General features: G+C 40.5%; 1 protein-coding gene across 12 annotated transcripts in view; it reads right to left on the bottom strand.

Annotated features, from left to right (window-relative positions):
* Window positions 1–21,729, bottom strand: part of ANKHD1 (ankyrin repeat and KH domain containing 1) — a 101,675-nt gene that overhangs the window by 3,214 nt on the left and 76,732 nt on the right. For 4 of the 12 annotated variants that reach the window (XM_072347940.1, XM_072347947.1, XM_072347946.1 and 1 more), the window contains 17 exons: window positions 21,207–21,420; window positions 19,737–19,912; window positions 18,814–18,976; window positions 17,918–18,013; window positions 17,514–17,630; window positions 16,322–16,496; window positions 15,526–15,979; window positions 15,022–15,099; window positions 13,272–13,418; window positions 11,714–11,824; window positions 10,165–10,314; window positions 8,248–9,860; window positions 4,067–4,261; window positions 2,736–2,990; window positions 1,990–2,165; window positions 1,046–1,210; window positions 531–577 (listed from right to left, as the gene is read on the bottom strand). In XM_072347940.1, the coding sequence (XP_072204041.1) occupies window positions 531–577; window positions 1,046–1,210; window positions 1,990–2,165; window positions 2,736–2,990; window positions 4,067–4,261; window positions 8,248–9,860; window positions 10,165–10,314; window positions 11,714–11,824; window positions 13,272–13,418; window positions 15,022–15,099; window positions 15,526–15,979; window positions 16,322–16,496; window positions 17,514–17,630; window positions 17,918–18,013; window positions 18,814–18,976; window positions 19,737–19,912; window positions 21,207–21,420 (4,332 nt within the window). Of the gene's footprint in view, window positions 1–517; window positions 578–1,045; window positions 1,211–1,989; window positions 2,166–2,735; window positions 2,991–4,066; window positions 4,262–8,247; window positions 9,861–10,164; window positions 10,315–11,713; window positions 11,825–13,271; window positions 13,419–15,021; window positions 15,100–15,525; window positions 15,980–16,321; window positions 16,497–17,513; window positions 17,631–17,917; window positions 18,014–18,813; window positions 18,977–19,736; window positions 19,913–21,206; window positions 21,421–21,729 lie in introns of those variants that run through there. The other 8 variants (XM_072347943.1, XM_072347941.1, XM_072347944.1 and 5 more) reach the window with 8 other exon arrangements.

Below are 21,729 nucleotides of genomic sequence, written 5' to 3'. Positions count from 1 at the left end.
AAAGATGCATCACTGAGCATGGCAGCTACCAGTGACAATATACATCCTCTCCAAAATTCTCACACACAACCTATAAATACTGTTCACCTTTTATTGAATATTCAGGTAAATATTTCACATTAATACAGGCTACAGAAAGTAGAGCCAATATATGACATGAAATTTACTCAGATTTTCCTTTTAAGTATGTAAACAATTATACATGTATTTACCACCCTAGCAGGTTGAAATCATGTAATTATCTAGTTCTCTCCTGCATACCAATAGCATTTAGTAGTTTAGCCAAAAGCATTAATTTTATCTGATTTTGAAGTTCAGAATGGCTAAACTAACTGGAGAACAGAATCAATTGTATAAGTAAATCAATTTGTTCTTATACAATGGGCAATCAAGTTTTCACTGTTACATAGCCCACAAGAAATTGCTTAGTTAGGCACATTAAAAAAAAAAAATCCCCAGGGTTCTTCAAATCATAAGGTTTCCCAAACAAGGCTAAAAAAGGATAGACCCCCTTAAATCAGTTGACGTACTTGAGATGCATGTTTCCAATGTGAGGTGCCCAGGTGCCAGGCCAAATCTATAGCAAGAAATAGAAAGACAAGTCTATTATGAAAACAAATAAAGCTTTCTTTAACAGAGAATGTAACCACTAGAGGGCAAGCTTAAGGCTTCCCCTAAAACATAACAAGACTGTCCAAACACTGGGAGCTGTCTTCAGCTCTGGCCTGGTTTTGACTGACAACCTGCAAGATAACAAGGGTGTAAACCCTACCTCTTACAACAAGAGCTGTTACCCTGTTGAACAGTTGAACATTCTTGAAATTCTCACCATTTTACCTGAAAGTTTCCACACTGATACTGCTATATGTATTAATAAACACAAAAATCACACAATCTCGATTCTAGCATCAAAGAACTAGGAAAAAAAATGACATTTAGCTTAAAAAAAAAAAAAAAAAAAAAGCCAAACAAAGCATAGCACCATAAGAAGACCCACAGAACCCACAGAAGCACAAGCAAAGACAGAAAAACGCAACCACACTACCTGCTGAGCATCAGTACATTCTGTTGAATTTTGGACAACTTTGATCATGGGATTCCAGGCTGGATCTGGAGTATGAAGCCCATTAAAGAGAGGGCCTCCTGGGCCATCCGCTAGCTGAGGGTGTGAGGGGATGAGAGTGCCACCATACATGGAAATCGGTAGGCCCTGAAAGGAAAACACACAAGCACCAGGGAAACAGTTACTAGTAGCAAAGATAACCATACTACAGCAACTTCTGAAACACACTGCAAAGCGGTTTCACTATCAAGCGCGTAGCGCTGGACATTTCCCCAGCAGAGGCTGAGCTCATTATGACTCTGCTATGGTGGTCTGCCTCCAGCTATTTTTCAGTGTTAATACACAAAGGGCAGACTTGCAAGTGTTTTTCTCATCCTGTCACTTCCTTAAGAAAGGCCTGTGGCATTCACAAACATGGTTTCTACCTTTAATGAGGCTCTGGAGCTCAGCCAGCCTTACGCTATTGTTTCCAGGTGACTGGGTCTCTGAAAAAGGAAACTAAAGATTGATGGAGGCATCCCGTGCCTAGACAGGAGAACATCTGCAAATTCTGGTTTTGTTTAAGTGTGCCTCTCTGGGCTTGAGCATCCCTTCTAGTTAGTAAGACTGTACTAGGATGAAAGTAGATTTACATATTACAGCAAGAAATGGTAAAAGAGGCACAGACATACAGTGTAAACAGACAAAACAGAAAATACACTTGCACACAGAGTAAGCCTGTCTCTCAGCATCAATGCTACAGACTCCTATGTCTACTAGTACAGTGCAATTCCTACATTACCCAGTTTTTCCAGTTATTTTCCAAACCAATCACAGAAAAGAAGCATCACAATCCCAATCTACTAGGCTTAGACTGCCCAAACTATCCTTCCAATTAAAAAGTCATTTGTCATTCAACAGCCCAAATTCATCCCTCTATGACTTACTTTAGAAAAATCCACAAAGCTGTTTGGCATAGGTTGATGGAAAATGTTTGAGGGAGCCACTATTCCAGAATCATCTCTCTCCATTGGCTGATGCTGAGAAAACGTGCCCGGGTCTGACACCTGCTGATGCATTGGATGGTTTCCCATTACAGGCTGAGACCAACCTGACAAGCCTTCTGGAAAGAACAAGATTGAAAATGAACTATTAGATTTGACTAAATAAAAATACTCTAGAGCTTGAGTGTGTACAGCTGCATGCACCTCCACAAATCCAAAGAAACAATGTAAAATCAGCATTCACAACTATACATTTCTGGATGTATTAGCTGCACCACAGCTATTAAAGTGTCTGCAAACAACAAGCTGAAAAACCTGGAGGAAGGCAATTACCCTTCAATGCCAAGGTTCAGACCCAGAGATGGACACTCTTAGTAAGTAAAAGTTGTTTATGGTTACAATTCTCAATAGACTTTTATATAACATTTTTGAAATCTTTTTCAGGGTTTACAAGTGTCCTCATACAGATGACCCAGACTGAGTGAGAATCATCTCTGTTAGGAGCAAAAATCACAATATTTGCATTGATGATCTCCCTGAAAATTACAGCATTTGATACTAGTTTTCCTTCTAAGGTACATTATATCCACCTCCCTCTTTCCCTCGCCAACTTCCTTTTCAAATGTACTATTTTCAAAAGGCCCCACAGGTTTCTTCAAGCTATTCCAGACCGTGAAAAATAGACTCACCAGATACGCTGTTAACTCCAAATGACCAAATACCACTATGACCAACTGGAGCTGTAAAGTTGGTTCCTAAGGGCGTAGGAGTGACAGATCCTCCCTGTCGAATTCTAGCAAGTCTTTCTGTCCCAATAGGGGGGGGTACCTTTCGATCTTGATTCGTGTTACCCGTTTTTGGCTGGCTCAAGTTAGAAGGTGCAGAAGCAGCTGAAAGGGGTGAAGATGATCCTGAGGAAACTGATGGAATAGGAGATTCACCTGCTGGAAAGAGAATTTATTTTGCTTAATCCCACACAAAAAACACAGAAGTTAGTGATAGTAAATGCTACCCTTTCTATCCCTCCAGTGTTATTTCAAGGCAAATGATAAAAAGTGGTTTTTTTGGCTTTTTTTCCTTCAAAGTATTCTTCAACCTTTCACAGAACTTCTGCTTAGCTCTGGAATGAACATTAACACAAATGCTTTCAGCCGCCACATCTGTGATAGTCTCATGACATAGCAGTACACCTAAAATAACTACAAGAAAGAATAAGAAACATGGAAGAGTTTCAGGAAGATATGAAAAATCAGCCAAGATACCATAAATATCAAAGCAAACTGGTTTTGGTATCTACCACCTCCAGCAGAAGAGAAATTAAAAGACAGCTTCTCAAAGCCAAATGTGTAACATAAGAGCACAACTTTCACCAGCTTCAGAGGCGTCACTGTTTCTGAGAAATCCAGCTTGTTTTGAGCACTCATTTAAACATTTTGTTTCTTAAGTTCAGAGTTGCAATGAAGCTGCTTGCAGTGACAAGAAAAGTCTCTTCATTTTAGACTCTAAATCCAAGACCCATATTTCTACTACTAGCTACTTCCATGTTCTTCCCATTAGTTGGAAACCTCTATGTCACCCTGGATGATGCGTTAAGATATTAGGATATTTTGACTAACAAGAAAATTCCAGAATACCAACTTAAATAATAGAAACAAAAAGAAAAAAGGAATTATAACTTCAAACAATGATAAATATAACATGTTCCCCTAACATTACATTCGTTTAGAGGGGAATTGTTAACACTCCCGCTCCCCCACAACTTCATGCCTTCTCCTTTTAGAACCTACAGAACCAGTTTTTTTCCCAAATAGTGTTCAGAAATGTCAACAGGACTAGTGGTATGTTAAAAAAAAACTAGTGGTTTTGTTAAGAAACAAAATAGCAAAGTGGGATTGGCATGGCAACCTCACAACTGCTAAACACAATTGGAAAGCACTGTGTTCTTAACTGTCTAATTTCCCCTCAAGTTACAAATCTACTGAAGAAAATAGCTAAGAATTTACAGTTAACTAAGACAGACCCATGAAGTTCCTACATGAATTTGTTGCGCTTGTCCAAGGATGTGGTGAAAAATGCTGTCTGTTAAAGCTGGGAGTCCCAACAGGCGCTGGCCCTTGAAGGTAAACCCGTGCTCCTTGCATGTTTGCTGAAAAGCCTGTCAAAGGACCTGAAGAGGAAGTTGCAGAGCTGTTGGATGGATCTAGAGAGGGTAAGCCTGAAATAAACATAAATTTCATTAAATACTCTTCGGGAACTTACTTCAAAGCACCAGAGAGAGCTTGCGCTTCAATATACTTAATTAAAGCATCTCATCACCTTCAGGGGTATCTGCATACCCTAAGTTCATTTTACAGGTGCACAATTCTCCTGCAGACAGAAACCAACAGAAAGCATTTCTGTATGATCTCTGCTTTTGCTTCAAGTTTTTGTTTGTTTGTTTGACTGTGTTTTTAAAAAAACATTTCTTCAGTCACTGCAAGGAATTGAAATGGAAGTTATAAGAGGAAAACTGGGTGGTGGCAAAAATCTTTCTTTACCAAGTGCCACTAGTCAAATAGGAATACAGGGTTCTGGGAAAGCCCCATGGGAATCAAGCACTAAGGAAGTCTCACTGCAGCACAGTTCTGCCATCTAGGTACATTCACATACAGGTCAGCCAGAACACTCTGCCTCCAAGGATACACGACTGATAACGTACAGAGAAACAGAAGAGGGGCTACTTTCTATGGAAATGCATGAGAGGAGGGAAAAGATGGAGTTTAAAGTCCCACAAAAATGAATTAGCAAGAGAAATTACAGTTTATGAATAAGTCCAAGCTCTTAAGCACTTTTCCAAAATAAAAAAAGTAAAAAAATAGTTATCGTACACTGTTACCAGAAAGAAAAAAGGAAAAAAAGCAGAAGCAGGCATGGCCATATGTTTATCCCTGTTCTGGGTTTAGTTTCAAGGGCCTATTGAAGAAGACTAGTCTCAATACCATTTAAACATTTCCAGATGACCACAACCAGGACCAGTCTGTGTTGTCACAGAGCGAGGTTGAAACAGCATCCCTGCTTACACACTGGAAGTCTGAAAGCAGCACTGGTGACAGGCAACGGTTTAGGTCATAAACTACAGATGTACCTTTCATCTTCTGGATACATTACTGAAGCCATGTCTTTTTCACATTATTAAATGAAGCAGAAAAACATATCAACCAAATGACCTCAATTTACTGCCTCCAGAAGGAGCAGATCCAGCAAATGCAAAGACAAATCACACCAACGCCAGAATATGGAGTGATTAAAATGAGCCCCTACTGTGCCACAAACAACTACAGCCTAGAGTGCACAATTCTGAGGACACTGCCAAGGCCTGTGCAGGCTGCTGGCACACATACTGTGCCTGGACCGTTCCCTCCTAGGGCAGTGGGTCTCCTTCAGAATACTCCTTGCCAAAAACAGACTGCAGCATCTCTAGCCAAGGGCCCTTCCCACACACCTGCCACCAAGCTACAGATGAGATGCTCCTGCTATCCCACCGTGTATGACAGTACATCAGAAGCAGTTAGAAAGCCTCTATGGCCATGGATGCCATTGCATATCAAAGACTAGCTCCCATTTGGCTGGCAAACCACTGAAGATGAGTTTCAAGAGCTCTACACCTTGTGCAGAAGGGGTAACAGAGCTGAGGCCCATGGGGATTGCTGATTTCCTAAACAGAGCACAGTACAGATTATGACAAAAACAGTTCTTCTGCAGAGGTAAGATGCATAACTTTGCTGTGAGCGCTTGGTAGGATGGGGGCACAGCTTTCCAGGTGTGATGACACTACTACCAGGGCAGTTTCAGCAGTGCTTCATATTTTTAACAGGTAGAAGGAAGTGTGACAGTCAAAGATGTACAAATTCAGAGTAGTGACTTCCCAATTTGTTAAGAACATTTTCTATTTTTATATTGCCTTTTTCAAATGGCTTATATCAACTTTGCAGTAACTTTTAACGCAAATTCTCAAACCTCTTCTTTAAAATGCAGAGGAAAAAGCAGACTTCTGGCCACCCTAAAATCAATCTGAGATCTGAAGGCATGCATGGGACAAAAGGCCATTCACAAAACAGATCCACAAGCACTAAGGATGTGTGCACAGGTATCTGAGCCTCAAACAAACTGGTCCATCAGAGACAAAGAGACAACTCAAGTTGCAATAGCACTTACCTAAGAATTGAGAACAGAAACTCTACATTAAAGAAACACTTAAGAAAAAGCTGCTGTGGTGTGTAATCAGATTAGACTACATTTTTACCACAACAGCTTAGAGGCGATTGCTATGAGATGCTGATCTGCAGAAAGATTTCCTACAGCCCAGCTGTACAAGACAGGCATAAAAGAAACCTCTGCTCCATCAAGTGTAGAGTCACAGCCAGACATTAGAGGACTGTATCTGTTTTTATGACCATTACTATCCACTCTGAACATATAAAGGCATACTGAATTACCAAGCAAAGCCCAAACCGTTCTGAGGCCATAACACTGCTTGCAGCTAAAGCACATGCAAGCACTCTTTGAAATCACACAATACCTGCCACTAAAACTTAAGTTCCAATTCATCCCACCTTAACAGCTGAGCCTACTGGAAAGGCCTATTCATCTGTAAAACCCCAGTGACAGAAGGGGCAGACAGGCTGGAGAACCACACTTCTTGGCCTAAGGGTCAAGGTATTGGAGAGGTCCTCAGCCTCCCACTCTCACTTCTTTCCTCACCATCACAACTTTCAAACACCCCCTTCTCCTTCAGCTCCCACAAATCCCTTCTCTTTCTGTATGACAGAAAAAAAAAATGCAGGTTCTGAAATAAGGGTGATCAAAAGTGGCATTAATAACAGTGACATTGTGAGTCAGTAGAGAACCCCACGAATCAGTTAATCACTATCACTCAGAATCTGGCATAACCTTTCTTCCCCAGAACAGGGTATTCCAATGAGCCAGTTTCTGGAGTCTACTGAGGAGGGTCTGCCAGCCTTTCCATCAGCAGGCATCTGATGAACAAGGCCAAGTTACTTGACCCCCCTGAAGTCTCAGTTATGACTAGTTCTGCTTACTGCACTGGGAATGGATATGGTATAAAAAGTCTGGGTATTCATGTGCTTTGCAGTGCGGTTACGCAGCTCAAATTAAACACCTGAGAATACTACAGTCAAAAACAAGTATCTCAATGGTGGTTAAACCTGGTCTGAAAGAAGTGATCTGGTTTTCAGAAACCCTGAATGTTTTTAAATTCACTGAATGAATGGGAATACCAAAACCCCTTTTTCTCACCACATCTTTCTAATGCCCCCTTCTTCTTTAGTATGAAAGTCAAACAGTTGAAGTGTCCAAATTCAGCATTCAAGCCCTGAAACATGCTGAATCATCTAACACTGCCCTGTGTTGCGGAAGACAACTTTAAAGTAAGCTTCTCCAGCTATCCAGCTGCAAGGCACCATAAATACACTTCTGCAAGAAGAAAGGGAGTAACACTGGGGACCTCTTGAGAGTTTCTTCCAGCCAAATGACTGGAGCCACGCACCTGCATCATCATCATCACCACTAGAATGATAATAATCTCCTAGGCAGAGCGCAGCAGGGCAGAGAGTTCACTGTGTTTCTAGCCCACTTCAATTAAAAACTTCTAAGCTCGAACTCCTATACATAACAGCTGAACAACAACAGCTTCTTAATAACAACCATGCAGAAGCACACCAGTTTCCCAGAGCACATAAGCTTATCAAAACCCTAGAAAGACACAGCGAAATCACCCTTGGGCCTACAGGATCAAGTCATACAGAGGAAAAAAGTAGTGTATTCTCTCGTAGTCCATCTGGAATCTCATACAATGAAAATATTAAACAACTACATGCTGTCACTCCTGCTGGTAGGTTGAATCTGTTGAAAGTTCTGGCCTGACTGTTTCAGTTTTAGTATCACCTAACAACATGCCACACTCCAACTCAAGAGCTAAAAATCAAAGCTACTCTAAATTCTACAAATAGGGAAACACATTCCTCCGTCTTAGGGAAAACAACACAACATCTACAACTTTCCCAACAACTAATACCCGAGAAGAGCTGGAGAAAAAAGAAATTGACAAAAATAGGTCATCTGTAAACTATTTCTCGAACAATCTCAAACAACAGAAGCATTGTAGAAAAAAATTCCATTCAGTGCATGATCTTCATGACTTACCTACAGGACTAGTAGAAACCCGCTGCGAAGGCGGCCTGAAACCAGGAGCCTTGGAGTTATCAGGATGCGTGTTCTCCACATGTCCTAGCACAGAGTTATTCAGAAACGTAGACTGAACAGCGAAAGATGGGTCAGCTGCTGCTCGGGTGGAAAGCGGACAGTCTCCCCATCCTTGGTTAGAGGGCACCTGGTTGCTATCAAAAAGACTACTGAAGTGATTGAAGAGAGTTGCTGGCCCAAAGGTAGGAGGCAATGATTTATTTGCTGGGTTAATGTGCATCTGAGAACCATTCATGACGTTCATGGCTGATGAAAGCTGCACCGCAGCAGGTGGACCTTGAGAAGGTGTTATAGGAACTTGATTTGTAACAAAAATAGACTGAGGATCTTGATGTAGGTTTGCATTTGGTACCACTGAATAGAAAGAACCTCTGGACTGCATCCTGTGAGTAACTCGAGGTGCTGGTACAGCTACTTGAGGTAAGTTACTGTTGTCCTGATTATCTGCAACAACCGACCTGGGTGATGCTAAGCTTAAAGGAGTAGGTTCTGAGCTGGAAGAAATAGGCATTGACATAGAAGGGCTCATTTCCGACATGCTGGCTGGTAGTATTTCATCTTGGGTGTTCGTTAGAGGTGCAGGGCTGCTAGATGGGTGAGCTTCGGTGACTCCTGAATTGCTGCTAGCTGACATACTGGAACTACCTGCAACAGAAGATGGTGTGCATGTATTTCCAACAGGCTGGTCTGGTGTTGACACTTTCTCCTTGGGTGCTGAGGCAGCTGAGAAAGAGTCTGCTTTAAGTGCAGAATGCTGCGTCTGTGGAGCAGTAGAGGGCAGAAATGCTGCAGTAACTTGCCCATTGTTTGGGGGCGCAGAGGAAGCTGAAGGCAGAGTGCTACACGTGTTTGTCACAGTTGAGATTGCTGTTGCTGCAGCACTTGTCTTCGGAACACAGGCAAACAACTGCTTTCTAACTGAAGAGGGAGTCCGATTACTTGTTGCACATAGCGGCTGGGTGGAAGCAACTACTGAAGAGACAGTAATGGGACTAGAAGTAGCTAATCCGGGAGACTCTGCCTGTAAAATATTTCCATTCTGACTACCTACGCGACTTGAACTATTATGCTTTGGAGAGCTGTTTGTGCTGCCAGGGTTAACTGGTCTCACTGGGAATGGTCCCCAAGTGTTTGGTGAAGGTGAAAAGGTTCCTCCAAATTGGGCCATAGGTAAGCGAGGGTGCCGGATCTGTTGCATAGTTTGGGCTGCCAGCAAGGCAAAATGAGGATGAGAATAAGCTAGAGGAAGAGACACTGGAAAAGATGAGCGCACATTTGCTGGGACGTTCTTGTTTAATTTGTTAGTAGGCTGGAAAGTAGATAGAGTCGATGACTGCGATGTGACGAGAGGTGGTGCTCCGAGAGGAAAGGAGTTTTTGTTTGAAGCAGATGCAGTACTAACTCCAGACGAGAAGTTTGCATGGATTGATTTGTTACTTGAAGCAGGTGTTCTTATATGAGTTTTAGGAATCAAGTCTTCCAGTTCCTTGGCAGGATCTTGAATAAGGGCATTGATGAGTTGCACTGCGTATCGTGTTGACTCCATACCACCCCTAGATTAGATACAAATATATTTACCTTCAATGAAGGGAAACCCCATTTTGTGCAAGATTCTGTAGCCCCAACTTGATATTGATCTACAAGTCTACCACAGTTTTGCTCCATTAAGTTAATCCTTGATATAGCCATAGTCAAGAAGTAACTTTGAATAAGCAGACCATCAGCATATCTTGGCAGCAGCAATAAAAGTTATATTTTATAAACCAAGAAACTAAGTATGTCCTGTTTTAAAAAGCAAAGACAAGTTATTGATAAATGACATTTCTGAGTTAAGAGTTTCCTTTCTAAAAACTGTACCTTATAGTGATCATTCTTTCTCCATTCTTATCTTTTTGTTTATCAACGTCAATATGGGCACCGGTGACATCTTGAATTGCTGTGATGTTGCACCCACCTCTTCCCATTATTCTAGACACAACAGAAGCTGGGACAGATAATTTCTTTGACCTATATCACAAAGATCATAAATCTGTCAAATGTATTTAAACTTTAAGCACATTAAAAATGCTTCACTGTCTCACATGTGGCTGAAGCCATATACATATGTTTCAGGGTAGCAAGTGGTTTTCTGCTGATATTTTGTTCACCCTTTGGAGCCTCTCTAAAAATCACCAACTCAGATTATTTATCATCTTCAGCACCTGACAAGGATTCTTTAGAAGCATTTCTACCACCGCTGCTGTATCACAAACGTGTCTCATGTACTGCCATCAGAAACATTTTTCAATTTTATATGCTTAGCTTATGACCTAAATTTACTTAAGAGGCACTGCTTCAACACAGAAAGCCACAGCTTAGCTACTATGATCACTTATAGTAGAAGGTGGTTTTCCATGATCTTCCCAGTTATGAGCTCCGTGGTACCACATGCATTCACAACCCTTTTAGTATCCATTTTTCTCAGACCTCAAATGGTCTCCCAGGCGGCAAAAGATCTTAAAGTTTAACTGGTGACACTACACAGCGGTGGATATTAGACTGCTAAACCACACAGTCCTGCAATTCAGTGAGCTGCTGGAAGCCACTATGAAGGCAGCACAGATTTTTCAGAAGCAGGCTCACTTTAGGCCACAACACTGCAACCCATATGTTTAGTGAAATAAGTCATTTTAGCATTTTTCTGATTCACATATTATTGGTGGGTCAGTGCAGGCATACAGCACTGGAAAGTCTTTGAACATGATCCATGCTTGCATCCAGACCCCAGCCGAGGTCTCTCTGGGCCACCTCTGTCCCCGCAGACTGTAAAGGCTGGACCTCTCAAGCCCATACAGTGCTTTCCAGCTTACCAGTGATATGCAGTAGTAGTTCTACACTGAACAATTAGAGGGGATTCAAAGGGGTCTCAGAAACCACAGTGATCATAGCTCAAGCACCTCTGAACACTGTACAGATCACCACGAACCCCCTGAAAAGGCTGTCAGCTTCACTCAGCTGTTCCACTCTGAGAATTTCAAATAACTTGATCCTCAGGAAATTGTTTCTCAGGCACTCAGATCATGCACCAAGTTCTCACTCCACAGCAATTTCATGCTCTGGGTCTTGTCTTTCCACCCACCCCAGAGGCTCCTCTTGCTCAAGCCAGACAACCCAGTTGCTACCTCCAAAGCTCCCAGCATCACCTAACTTAAGAAAATCCCATTATGCCAAGGACTCCAACTGTCCTTTTGGTGTCCTTTCAACTCTGCCGACTAGGAACCCCAACGCCACCACCAACCAAGAAATTCCTCCACCACAAGAGCTTGCCCCAGCACCCAGGATCCCTCCCACCCATCACCCACTGCCGATTCCCTCCCTACCCACAGATCTCAGTGGTTTTTACCTTGAGAAGTACCCCAAACAGTACCTTTTTGCTCCTGAACAGCAGCGCCCTCCTCTCTGCAGCTGAAATTGCTCAATTGGTGTTGGCTGCAGAGTGTTGCTAGGGGGAGGGTCTTTCAAAACTCTGCCTACTTGCCTGTCAAGGGTAGAAGGGATGTTTTCATTGGTTACTTCTCTGATCCCTTCTAGCCACATTGGGATACTCACAGAGAGAGGGGAGGAGAAAAATTCCTGCTGTAGAGACTGGGAGAGACTTAGTAGATGAAGGCATGCAGCTCCCAGGCATTTTGTACACAAAGCTACAGTTGCCAAACAGCTCTTTGGCTGAATGAGTGCTTTGCCAATCAGTCAGGGCATAACAAATACATGTGCAAAACACTTTATGCACACAGTCTTTGCGAAAAGACTTGATCCTCTAGGGACTAGGAAAGCTCAGGTTTTAGATGCTGTTTCTAGAACACCAGCATCTCCACCTGAACAGCAGACAATCCAACAAAGCAATTAGATTGAGCCTATGAGACTCAAGAGACTCAGGAGCAGAGATGGAGCAGCTCCAGGGTCAATGGCAGGGTCTGAGTGCAGTGCTGGACAAGTCAGCTGCCTCTGCAACAGTTTCATGCCTGCATGACTCACCAGGTGGCAGGGCAGTCTGTGGCTATACCTTTAGCAAGGATATGTCACAGTAGGGAACTGTATAGTAAATGCAACAGAAGGCAGAAGACTGAGCCAACTCTCTAAGGGTTCATACATTTAAGTTTTCAGATGAAAATGACTTTTTAAAAGTTATTATAAAGCTTGTAGCTTCCTCTGTACACAGCCTAGAATTCCCTAGAATGAGCACATACGGTTACTACCTTTGCAGAACAGAAAAGCAGCAGGGTATTGAAAGTACACCTAGACATGGGACACCTCTATGTTCATGCTGCATTCCTTCTCATTAAAGGGAGCAAAACAGGACAGCCAGATGACTATTTCTAGTTAAATGTAGTGGACACAATAATGATTACAGATGACTATTAGCTAGACAGTTTTAAAAAATAAATAAATAAATAAATAATCAGAACATTTTCAAAGGGAAAATGCTTTGCAGAAGTACAATTTGATTTAAAGGTTTTCCAGTACTGAATTAAGGTCACAAAATTTTCATTGGAATTGGCAATTAGGGTAACCACTCAAAATACAATGAACTTTAGTCACCAAATGATCATCCACCTGTCTTCTACCAACATCTACTTTACTTTTATTGCAAGCAATCATCTGCACTAGGAGCTTTTTTTTGCTACCATTTGTTCCCTTCTCCTTGTACTCCAAGGACAACACATTAACAGAAAACCCTTGTGCCAAATAAAATGTCCATAGCATAGTAATGCTAAATTAGTGAGGGGTTACTACAAATCAGGACTGCAATTTGTTTTCACATGACTGCATGACAAAATAATGTTTTGTTTGTTTGTTTGTTTTAATTATTACAGTGGAATAACTAAATGAACTAAATGAACTAAATGATGGAGATTCTATATTTGTGTATAATTTACAAGTAAAAATGTTGAAACACTTCCTAAATACAGAATTAAATTATTTACCTTCTAACCACTTCTTTCCAGCCTTCTTCTCTTTTCTGGCCTCTTTTTGGGCTGGTCAGATTCAGCTTTACATTTGGAGAGGTCAGAGGCAGGGAAACAGACTTGTAAGCAGTTGACAAAGAATTTGAATTACCTTCACCATCAAGTCTGGGAACAGAAACAAACCAATTACAAATTACAGAACAAAGCTGGCAGCACGAGAGTGTTCATTTCTGGACCTCAAAACTTGCAGCATGAATTGCTTTTATCCTTTTTTCCCCCCACACACACACACCCTACTTGAAGGAACTGTTGGCTGACCTAAATAATTTCCTACATTTTAGTTCACAGCCTTCCTTCAAAAAATGGAGTGCTAAGCTAAATCAGGTAATATGAGAAGTACTAAAGACATAATCTATAAAATACTTTATAATAAGTGTTAGACAGCCATTTAAGTTAGACCCTGATTATGCACTCTCCTTTTTAATAGGCTTTTAAGAAAAAATGCTTTTATAAATAATGTCCCTTTCTTACAAGGTACTTGAAAACTTTATTTTTCATCTCTTTTTAGAGATCCCCTGTAAACAGCTAAGCAGTAGGTAAGCACTCTGCTTACCCTCCACCCCCCCAGTTTATGAATCGGTAAAACTGCGTGGCACACGTATTTTAAGATATTTTACTCCTAACGAAGCCAACATGAAAGTGCGTATGCAAAACCTGTAATAATACAACCATAGCAAAGAGACAAAGAGAGGAACAGGTAAGCTGTTGTAGGCTAATTTATCTACATGAATGTAAGAAGTGCATTTCTGGGTGCTCAGGCAGCACTGAAACTGAGGCAATCCCTACAACTTAAGGCTAGTCTTACAGTTAATGACTTGTAAAGTGATTTGGTATAACAAATCTATGGCATATTTAGAAAATCTTTCAACTATAACAGCACTGTCATCAACCAGTCCATGCTGAAAGAGAAAAGAAATTCAGGAAGAGAAAATTTAGAAACTTTTCAGAACGATTGCCTATTGCAAGAAGAGCACCTGCAGAAATTAAAAAAACACCAGCCCAATTTTCATTTATACACTGTCTTGATTTTTAGGGATACTTCTATCTGACAGAAGAACCACCCCCTTTTTCAATTTCAGGAGTTTAACATGGTTAGTGCGCTCTACATTAGTGGGTCATAAAGGATTCCAAGGTATTTGTAGGAGAGGTTGAAAGCAAAACTCAGTTTATATTCTTAAAACAGGATATGTAGACAATCAAATTTCTGACATTCTTAAGAATTTTAGGGAACTCCTCCCCCTTCCTCACAACCATGATGGATGGCAATTTTAATTCTGGAGGGGGGAGGGGGGGAAATCCACAAAGCTGAGAGCCCAACTTGTCTTCCCCCCTCTCAGCCAACAGCTCTCTTGCTTGCTGTGCTTTTTGATGCCAGGTCTGCATTCTTGTTGAAGTTAGCCATGTGTCTTGCAGATCAGCCCCTATAGCTCTCTACCTCCTTTAATGCACAGGAAAAAAAAAAAAAAAAACAACAAAAACCATAAGTAGTATGAATCTGATCTCCATGTAAGTAAAAGTTAGCAGAGGCAAATTTCTTAGCAAACACTACAAATTTAGACGTTATTTAAGCTTATTGGTTTTGAGTAATGATCGCATTCAGAAACTGGTGCTGTAACAGCTAGTTATTATCTCCTTCACTGGCAGCTCAATCATCTTCCAAGTCATTAGTATGGACCCAGTACATTCACTGAACTCTTTTGACTCTCACCTCTGGCTTGACAAGGTTAAATCAAATTGGCCATCAACCTGGCAGGGGAAATGCTCAGAGTCATCAGCTTCTTCCCTCCTTAAAACAAAGAGACGGCAATTCAAAGGTGTTAATTATGAAATCAGAAATCACAGAAATCACAGGGTAACGACAACTTGTGATTATATTATAAATAAGGCTGCATTTTACTTTTTAAATTCCCTGCAAATTTACTCTAAAAATCTACTCCAATAAATTCAGAGTTTAGCACAGTTACTAAAACAGTGCAGAGTCTACTTAACTGTCTGTTCTGCTAGAGTAGTTTAAAGTAGTCAGCAATACCAAGACTTTTACCACTAGTGTTTTGACACGGTTGCATTCAACAAACCAGACAGTGTAATTTAACAAGCTCAGTCTTTCAGGTCTCCAAGAATGCACCAACTGGTATAATGCCTGAGCTACAGAAAATATACATCAGCATCGGCAAAACACTGAAGAAACAGATAAATAACACTGAAGTCTCACCTTGTTGGTGTTTTTGAAGCTGAAGTGCTCGTTTTTTCTTCCTGAGAAGGGATGAGCAATGAGGCATAGCGCCGCTCAGAGGAATTTGTATCCATCGTGAAGTTCAACTCCTGGCTTTTACCTCCACTGCTACTTTCGCTATTGCAGTCTGTGCTATCCAAATTATCTGAATCACTATTTCCACTTGCACCACCACCTCTTGGCTCTCCATTTATTTTATTCTTATCTGCTTTTTGCTGTGCTAGAGATATATGCTGATCTGGTAAAATTATCTGCATATTCTGAGGAGTCTCTTTTGTTTTATTTTTCTTATTTTTTCTATTTGTGCTGGGAGTAGTCACAACATTAGCTCTCTTCTTCCCAAAGGCATTAGTGAAAGTAGCTGAAGTTGCAGAAATCCCAATTGTAGTTGTAGTAGTTGCACTAGGAGGCTCTATAGGAACTTCTTGCTCTACTGAAGAAAAACAAAGATCACAAAATATATCAATCAGTGCCTCTGACTGAGGACACTTCAGCTGAGATCATGCTCCTGCTGAGCTGTCAAGTCTATTTGCACTATAAGCAGCTGTAAAATCTCCAAGAGGGAAAAAGTTTTGGGAACAAAGAAGAAGAAACAATGATTTACTAGGAACACAGCACTCCCACAATTTACAGCAGGTAAGAACCAGGGTAGAAAACATACAACATCATCGCAGTACCAAAAAAGCCATCTTACTAACAGATTACCTCGCCTAGGTGCTTTTAAAAAGGCAACTCTACAACTGCATTTTTTACATTTAAACACTCAGTTCTTTACCTTCATCATCATTTTCTTCTTCATCATCATCTTCATGTAATTCTAGAGTTTCTTTAGGCTTATTTTCTTCATCTTCTTCTTGTTTCCTTTTTTGTTCTTCTTTCTTCTTCTTTCTCTTTTCCTTTCTCTTCTCCCTCTTAGCTGCAAGGGCTTGTTTTCTGCTTTCCTCTCTTGACTATGTAGGAGAAAAGGATTCATATTTAAATATGATCACAAAAACTAAATTATAATTCCAATCTTTCCTACAGACTGGGGCAGGGGATAAAAGAGAAGAGATCATGGCGAACTAGGATGACTTTGTCACATAATGAAGCATTATGTATATAATGAACAGACATTATGGAACAACGGGACCGGGTGATTCCAAAAATTTCTAAAGAACAACAGTAAATACAACCTAGTGAGGGACGTTGTAAAAATAATTTTTCTGAAAAAGCCAGTAAAATCCCTCGTTATCTCAGTCCTTAATCAAAAACCATTTAATAATGTTGCAAAAGAATTGGTGAGATTAACAGCTTTGACTTTAAAAAGTATTGCATAGTATGTTACAGAATTAACTGGTCTCACTTTTTCACTTAAATCATGTTTTTTAGTATGAAATTGGTCACAACAGCAGTACCATACTGTAGCTTTGCAGAGCAACTGACAGACTGTTTACAAGTTAGCAACCTGGAAGATGAAAACACATCTTCCAAATCTTCCCTCGTTAATCAAACGCTGTATGAACTGTTCATCTACAGTGTTAAGAGCCTCTATTTAGAATGTCCACTGCAGATCGCTTAAGAAATCTCTGCATTAGTCCGGGACAATTAATATTCTCATTGAGGAGAAGCTTCACTTCTCACACTACCTTTTCAACTCACTTTAGCTCAGGTGGCAGCTTCTAATTGCGTAGTTTGTAAAACGGAGCACTGGTCCATAAAACACTTATGGACAACACTTCACAACATACTATGCATCACACCATTGAGACTGAAGATCTCCCTTATCCACAGTCTTCATTTGTGCTGAAGTAATGCCAGAGAGCTACTAGTCATGATAACAAGGACAGTGGAGTGTCTAGCTAAAGTAACAGTTCTATACCCTCAGTATATACTCTTATGGAAAGTAGATACAGTCATAACATAAAGAACTACTGCCCCTAAATCACAGTTTTAGACACTAAGCTAGATGACCAGAATCCTCCACTCACTTTTTCCAGGTCTAGCTCCTTCAGCAATATAGTTGCATTCTTATTTGCCTCTGCAGCCTGCTGGTCTTTAGCTTTCACAATTGTTTCCACACACTGGTGACACTTTTTCAACAGGTCCTGGAATGCAAAACTTTTCTTATTACATCTGTAGTAAACTAGAATTAAGGGACAGATACTTACTCCACAAAATAGGAGATTCCCTGCATCCATTAACAAACAAACTAGTTCAACAGACTCTAAACACTGATTTGATGTTTCATATTAAAAAAGATATGAAAAGAAAAATCTGAATCAAACATATGCATGAACAAACATACATTCACTTTCTGAATAACTGAGAATTCCCCATACATATTTTTGCTGAAAATACTGGACAGGGATTTTTCCCTCATAGTTACACTCACCTTGTCAGTTATAGTTGCTATATACCGCATGCATTCAATGTCCGATGGAAACTGGTTAACTTCTTTCACTAGGAACTGAACTACCTTCACATGGCCCTAGAACATCAAGAAAATCTTAGTCTCTGGTATACAACTGATAACATTCATCATCAAATTGCAAATTTGGTATCTCTTGGTTCAGTGCAGAAGACTGAGAATATACAAAGACATTTTTGGTAAACTGCTGTTTGAAATGAAAAGTGGCTAATGTTTGTTCAGTACATTTACATTTCAATTTAAATGCAAGCAGATAGCTGGTCTCAAGGGAAAAGCTGTCCACATTTTTAGCACTCAAGACCATACTGCTTAGACCTCATCTGTCACCCCCGGCTCACTTTCTTGCCAGCCACTCCACAGAGCCGATGCAAGGCAAGTCTGATTGACAAATTGAGCCACTTGAATATTACCCTAGCAAACTGCTGCTGGATCTGCTACCTGATGGGGTACACTTTGCAGTCACACAGACAACAGCTAAACGTTGCCTAGGAAGTTATCTGCAAGCAGTGGAAGGACAGTAATGGCATACTTAGTATTTTCATTTGTCAGAAAAGCTCTAAACTTGTTTTACATTTTATTAAAGATAAAGTTAATAAATTCTCTGCAACAGAGTTAGTTAACTTTTTTAATAGACGTTTTTCATCTCTCCAAAATGAGGTCGGTGTGATACATGTTTTACTTCTTTTCTTCAGAATGTCTAGAATTCACAGATTATCATTACTTTAAAGCAGACATTTTATGAAAACAGGAATTTTGTTGTGTTGATCTTCCAAAATCAACCAGTCATATTTATGACCAAATGAGAAATTCTGTTTTGAAAGCATTTAGCACTGAATCATACAACCAAGCTGGTGTCCTACCTTGCGAAATGCTGACATAAGAGGTGTTATTTTTCGATTATCTGCTGCATCCACATCTGCTCCTGCCTGCACAAGCAACTGAACTACATCATAGTGACCACCATTAGCTGCCAACCAAAGAGGGGTATTTCCTTTCTTGTTACGAACATCAATATGCGCTCCTCTAAAAGAGTACAAGTGTAATCAAATAAGACATGAGTAAAGATAAGATAATGAATGATCAGAATACAATTACATACACAACTTTAATTACTGAAACCTAGGGGCTAGAGAGAGAAATTGTGTCCTTGAAATCTGCTCTTTAAGTAACATTGTAACACAAGGATTATCACAGAATCACAGAATCACAGAATTATAGGGGTTGGAAGGGACCTCTAGAGATCATCGAGTCCAACCCCCCTGCCAAAGCAGGAATTATGACTCCCTCCCTCTCACCTCCCAGCAACAAACGTCCATGTCCATCTAATGCAGGCTTACTGCATCACAGTTATTCAACTAGCAATCAAAGGTCCCCTTACCTGATCATTAACATTGTGACTATCCATGCAACAAACAGCCCCTTGAGATTTTAGCTGCCTGTAGGATTATGCTTGAAGAGCCAAGAGTTGTTCCCAGGCCTTGCCTCACAAGTGACAGTAAGGACATGATCATGGGAATTTCTGGATTAATATGCAAAGCAGCCAAATCAGACACTGTTTGCTTACCTTTGATCTCAGCTGTCTGCTGAGCTTAATTAATACTGGAGTAGCAGGATACTCTAAGGTAACACTGAAAGAGTAGGGAGCAGACGTAACATGCTACTTCCAAGGATTCCTATTCCCTTTGCACTAAGATGCAAGAAGCAGCATAAACAAGAGTACCCTTGCCACAAAGGAATATAGCTGCAAAATATGTGTCCTGCTAATGAGAAAAGAATAATTTACCGATTAATCAGCAGCTCACAGAACTTGTAGTGACCCTTATCTGCTGCAATTGTTAAAGCAGTATCTCTTGAGGAAGGCACAGGTGGAGCATTAACATCTGCTCCTTTATCAAGGAGAACCCTTCCAACCTCTGCATATCCTCCTGAAGCAGCTTCCATTAGCGGCGTGAGACCAGTCTGTGCAAAGACAAGGAATCACATAATGTGAAATTCATACTATATTCTCTGGATAAACCATACACAATTGCCCCACACAGAAATCAGATTTCTATTTGCTTAGATGCCTAGGAACCTAACCTGAAGTGGTCTCAAAAAACTCCTGGCACTGGATTTATATAAACTTAGGCAAACTACTGACTACCACCTCATACCCATCTCAATAGCAAAACCAAAAGTCTTCAAAAGAATCTCTAAAAGAGAGGTTAGAACAGATCCAAATGAAGACAAGTGCTCCTATGAAAATGCCTTCAGACTGGCTTTACACGTTTTATCTATCCTTGCTCAGTACTGAGGCTGATCTTGAGTCAACTCAGTTGCCTGGTCAGACAACTAAAAAAACTAATACTAGCTCCCAACGTGCCCAACTGACTATTTGAGAGCTGGCTTTTATCCATTTCCCTTTTTCCTTCACTCAAAGTCATTCCAGAAGCAGGAAGACACAGCAATTATTTGAGCAGCCTTAGGAGTTACCAAACATACTTTTGTGCTAGGGAAATTGATCTGGCAGTCCACACAAGATTTAAGCTTGCTTTACTGCAGGAGAAACAAAGCTGCCCCAGAGCACAAACACGTGGGACCTATGGAGTGTTTCAAAGGGGCAAAGTCACAATACTGAAGCCACTGGTTCTATACTAACATAGAAGTTTTATAAGGTTTGACTGCACTACTTCTGTTCACATGGACAAATCAATCTGTTATAAATGAGGATCACTATAACAGTACAACTCTATTCCTGTCCAGACATTATATATGAGTGAAGTCTATCTGGTCTGTTGACAAATATCAACACCAATCTTAAATCTGATAAGTTTCTCAGTACTACAGAGACAATGTTCCATTATTAAATTGGAAGAAACAATCAGCTTTTCCCCATGCAAATAACTGATCTTCCCCGATGCTCACATTCTTAAACAAAGCAAACAACAACAACAACAAAATATTTCAGAACATTTAGCAAGTTCTCAGATCCTTCACTTCTGCATAAGCTCTGCATATCAACTGGGGCAATGCAGATATTCTACAATTCAATTTTTCATCAGCACAAACCATGTTCAATACCTTTAAAGAAAACAAAGTCATACTGTTAAATATCCACCTCCTTTCACTAATAATTTGCCTTTGAACCACTGAAAAGAGAAAGATGAATGATGAAAGAGTTACAGGAAAATATGAAGAAATAACTACTGAGAGAAACGCACTTGTTAAAGTAAATGATATGGTAGTTTAAAAGTAAAGTAGTTTAAATACTCACTTTTGCCCTGTGTTCAACATTGGCCTTCCTGTCCAACAGCAGACTGACCACCTCTGCTCGGCCTTGGAAACAGGCCAGGGTGAGGGCTGTGTTCCGATTGGTCTCAATCTGGGCATTAATATCAGAACCCATATCGAGCAACAGCTTCACGGCAGGTACGTGGCCATTCATAGCAGCCAACATCAGAGGAGAAATACCTAGCTTACTCCCAGTCCTAGTGAGAAAGAAACAAACCACAGTTCCCAGAACTGGTGAATGCCCTATGAAATGCAGGTGTATCCATGAGGAACAAAATGCTTCATGAGAAGCCAAAAATGAACATTAACACATACAAACATGGCCACTTGACTAAAATACTAGCAATTTTGATTTGCTTATCAGAGACCAGCTGAGTAACAACACACAACAGATAACTAAAATCTATGAACAAGTAAAATGTGTTTCAGCTTTTAGATATAAGAATGGCTAAAGAACATGCAAGTACTGAACTACTTCAGTTGCGTCTGATTCAGGAACACACACT

The sequence above is a fragment of the Excalfactoria chinensis genome, chromosome 13, assembly GCF_039878825.1.
Source record: "Excalfactoria chinensis isolate bCotChi1 chromosome 13, bCotChi1.hap2, whole genome shotgun sequence".
NCBI classification, from domain to species: domain Eukaryota; kingdom Metazoa; phylum Chordata; class Aves; order Galliformes; family Phasianidae; genus Excalfactoria; species Excalfactoria chinensis.
This window is presented reverse-complemented; position numbering and strand designations above follow the sequence as displayed.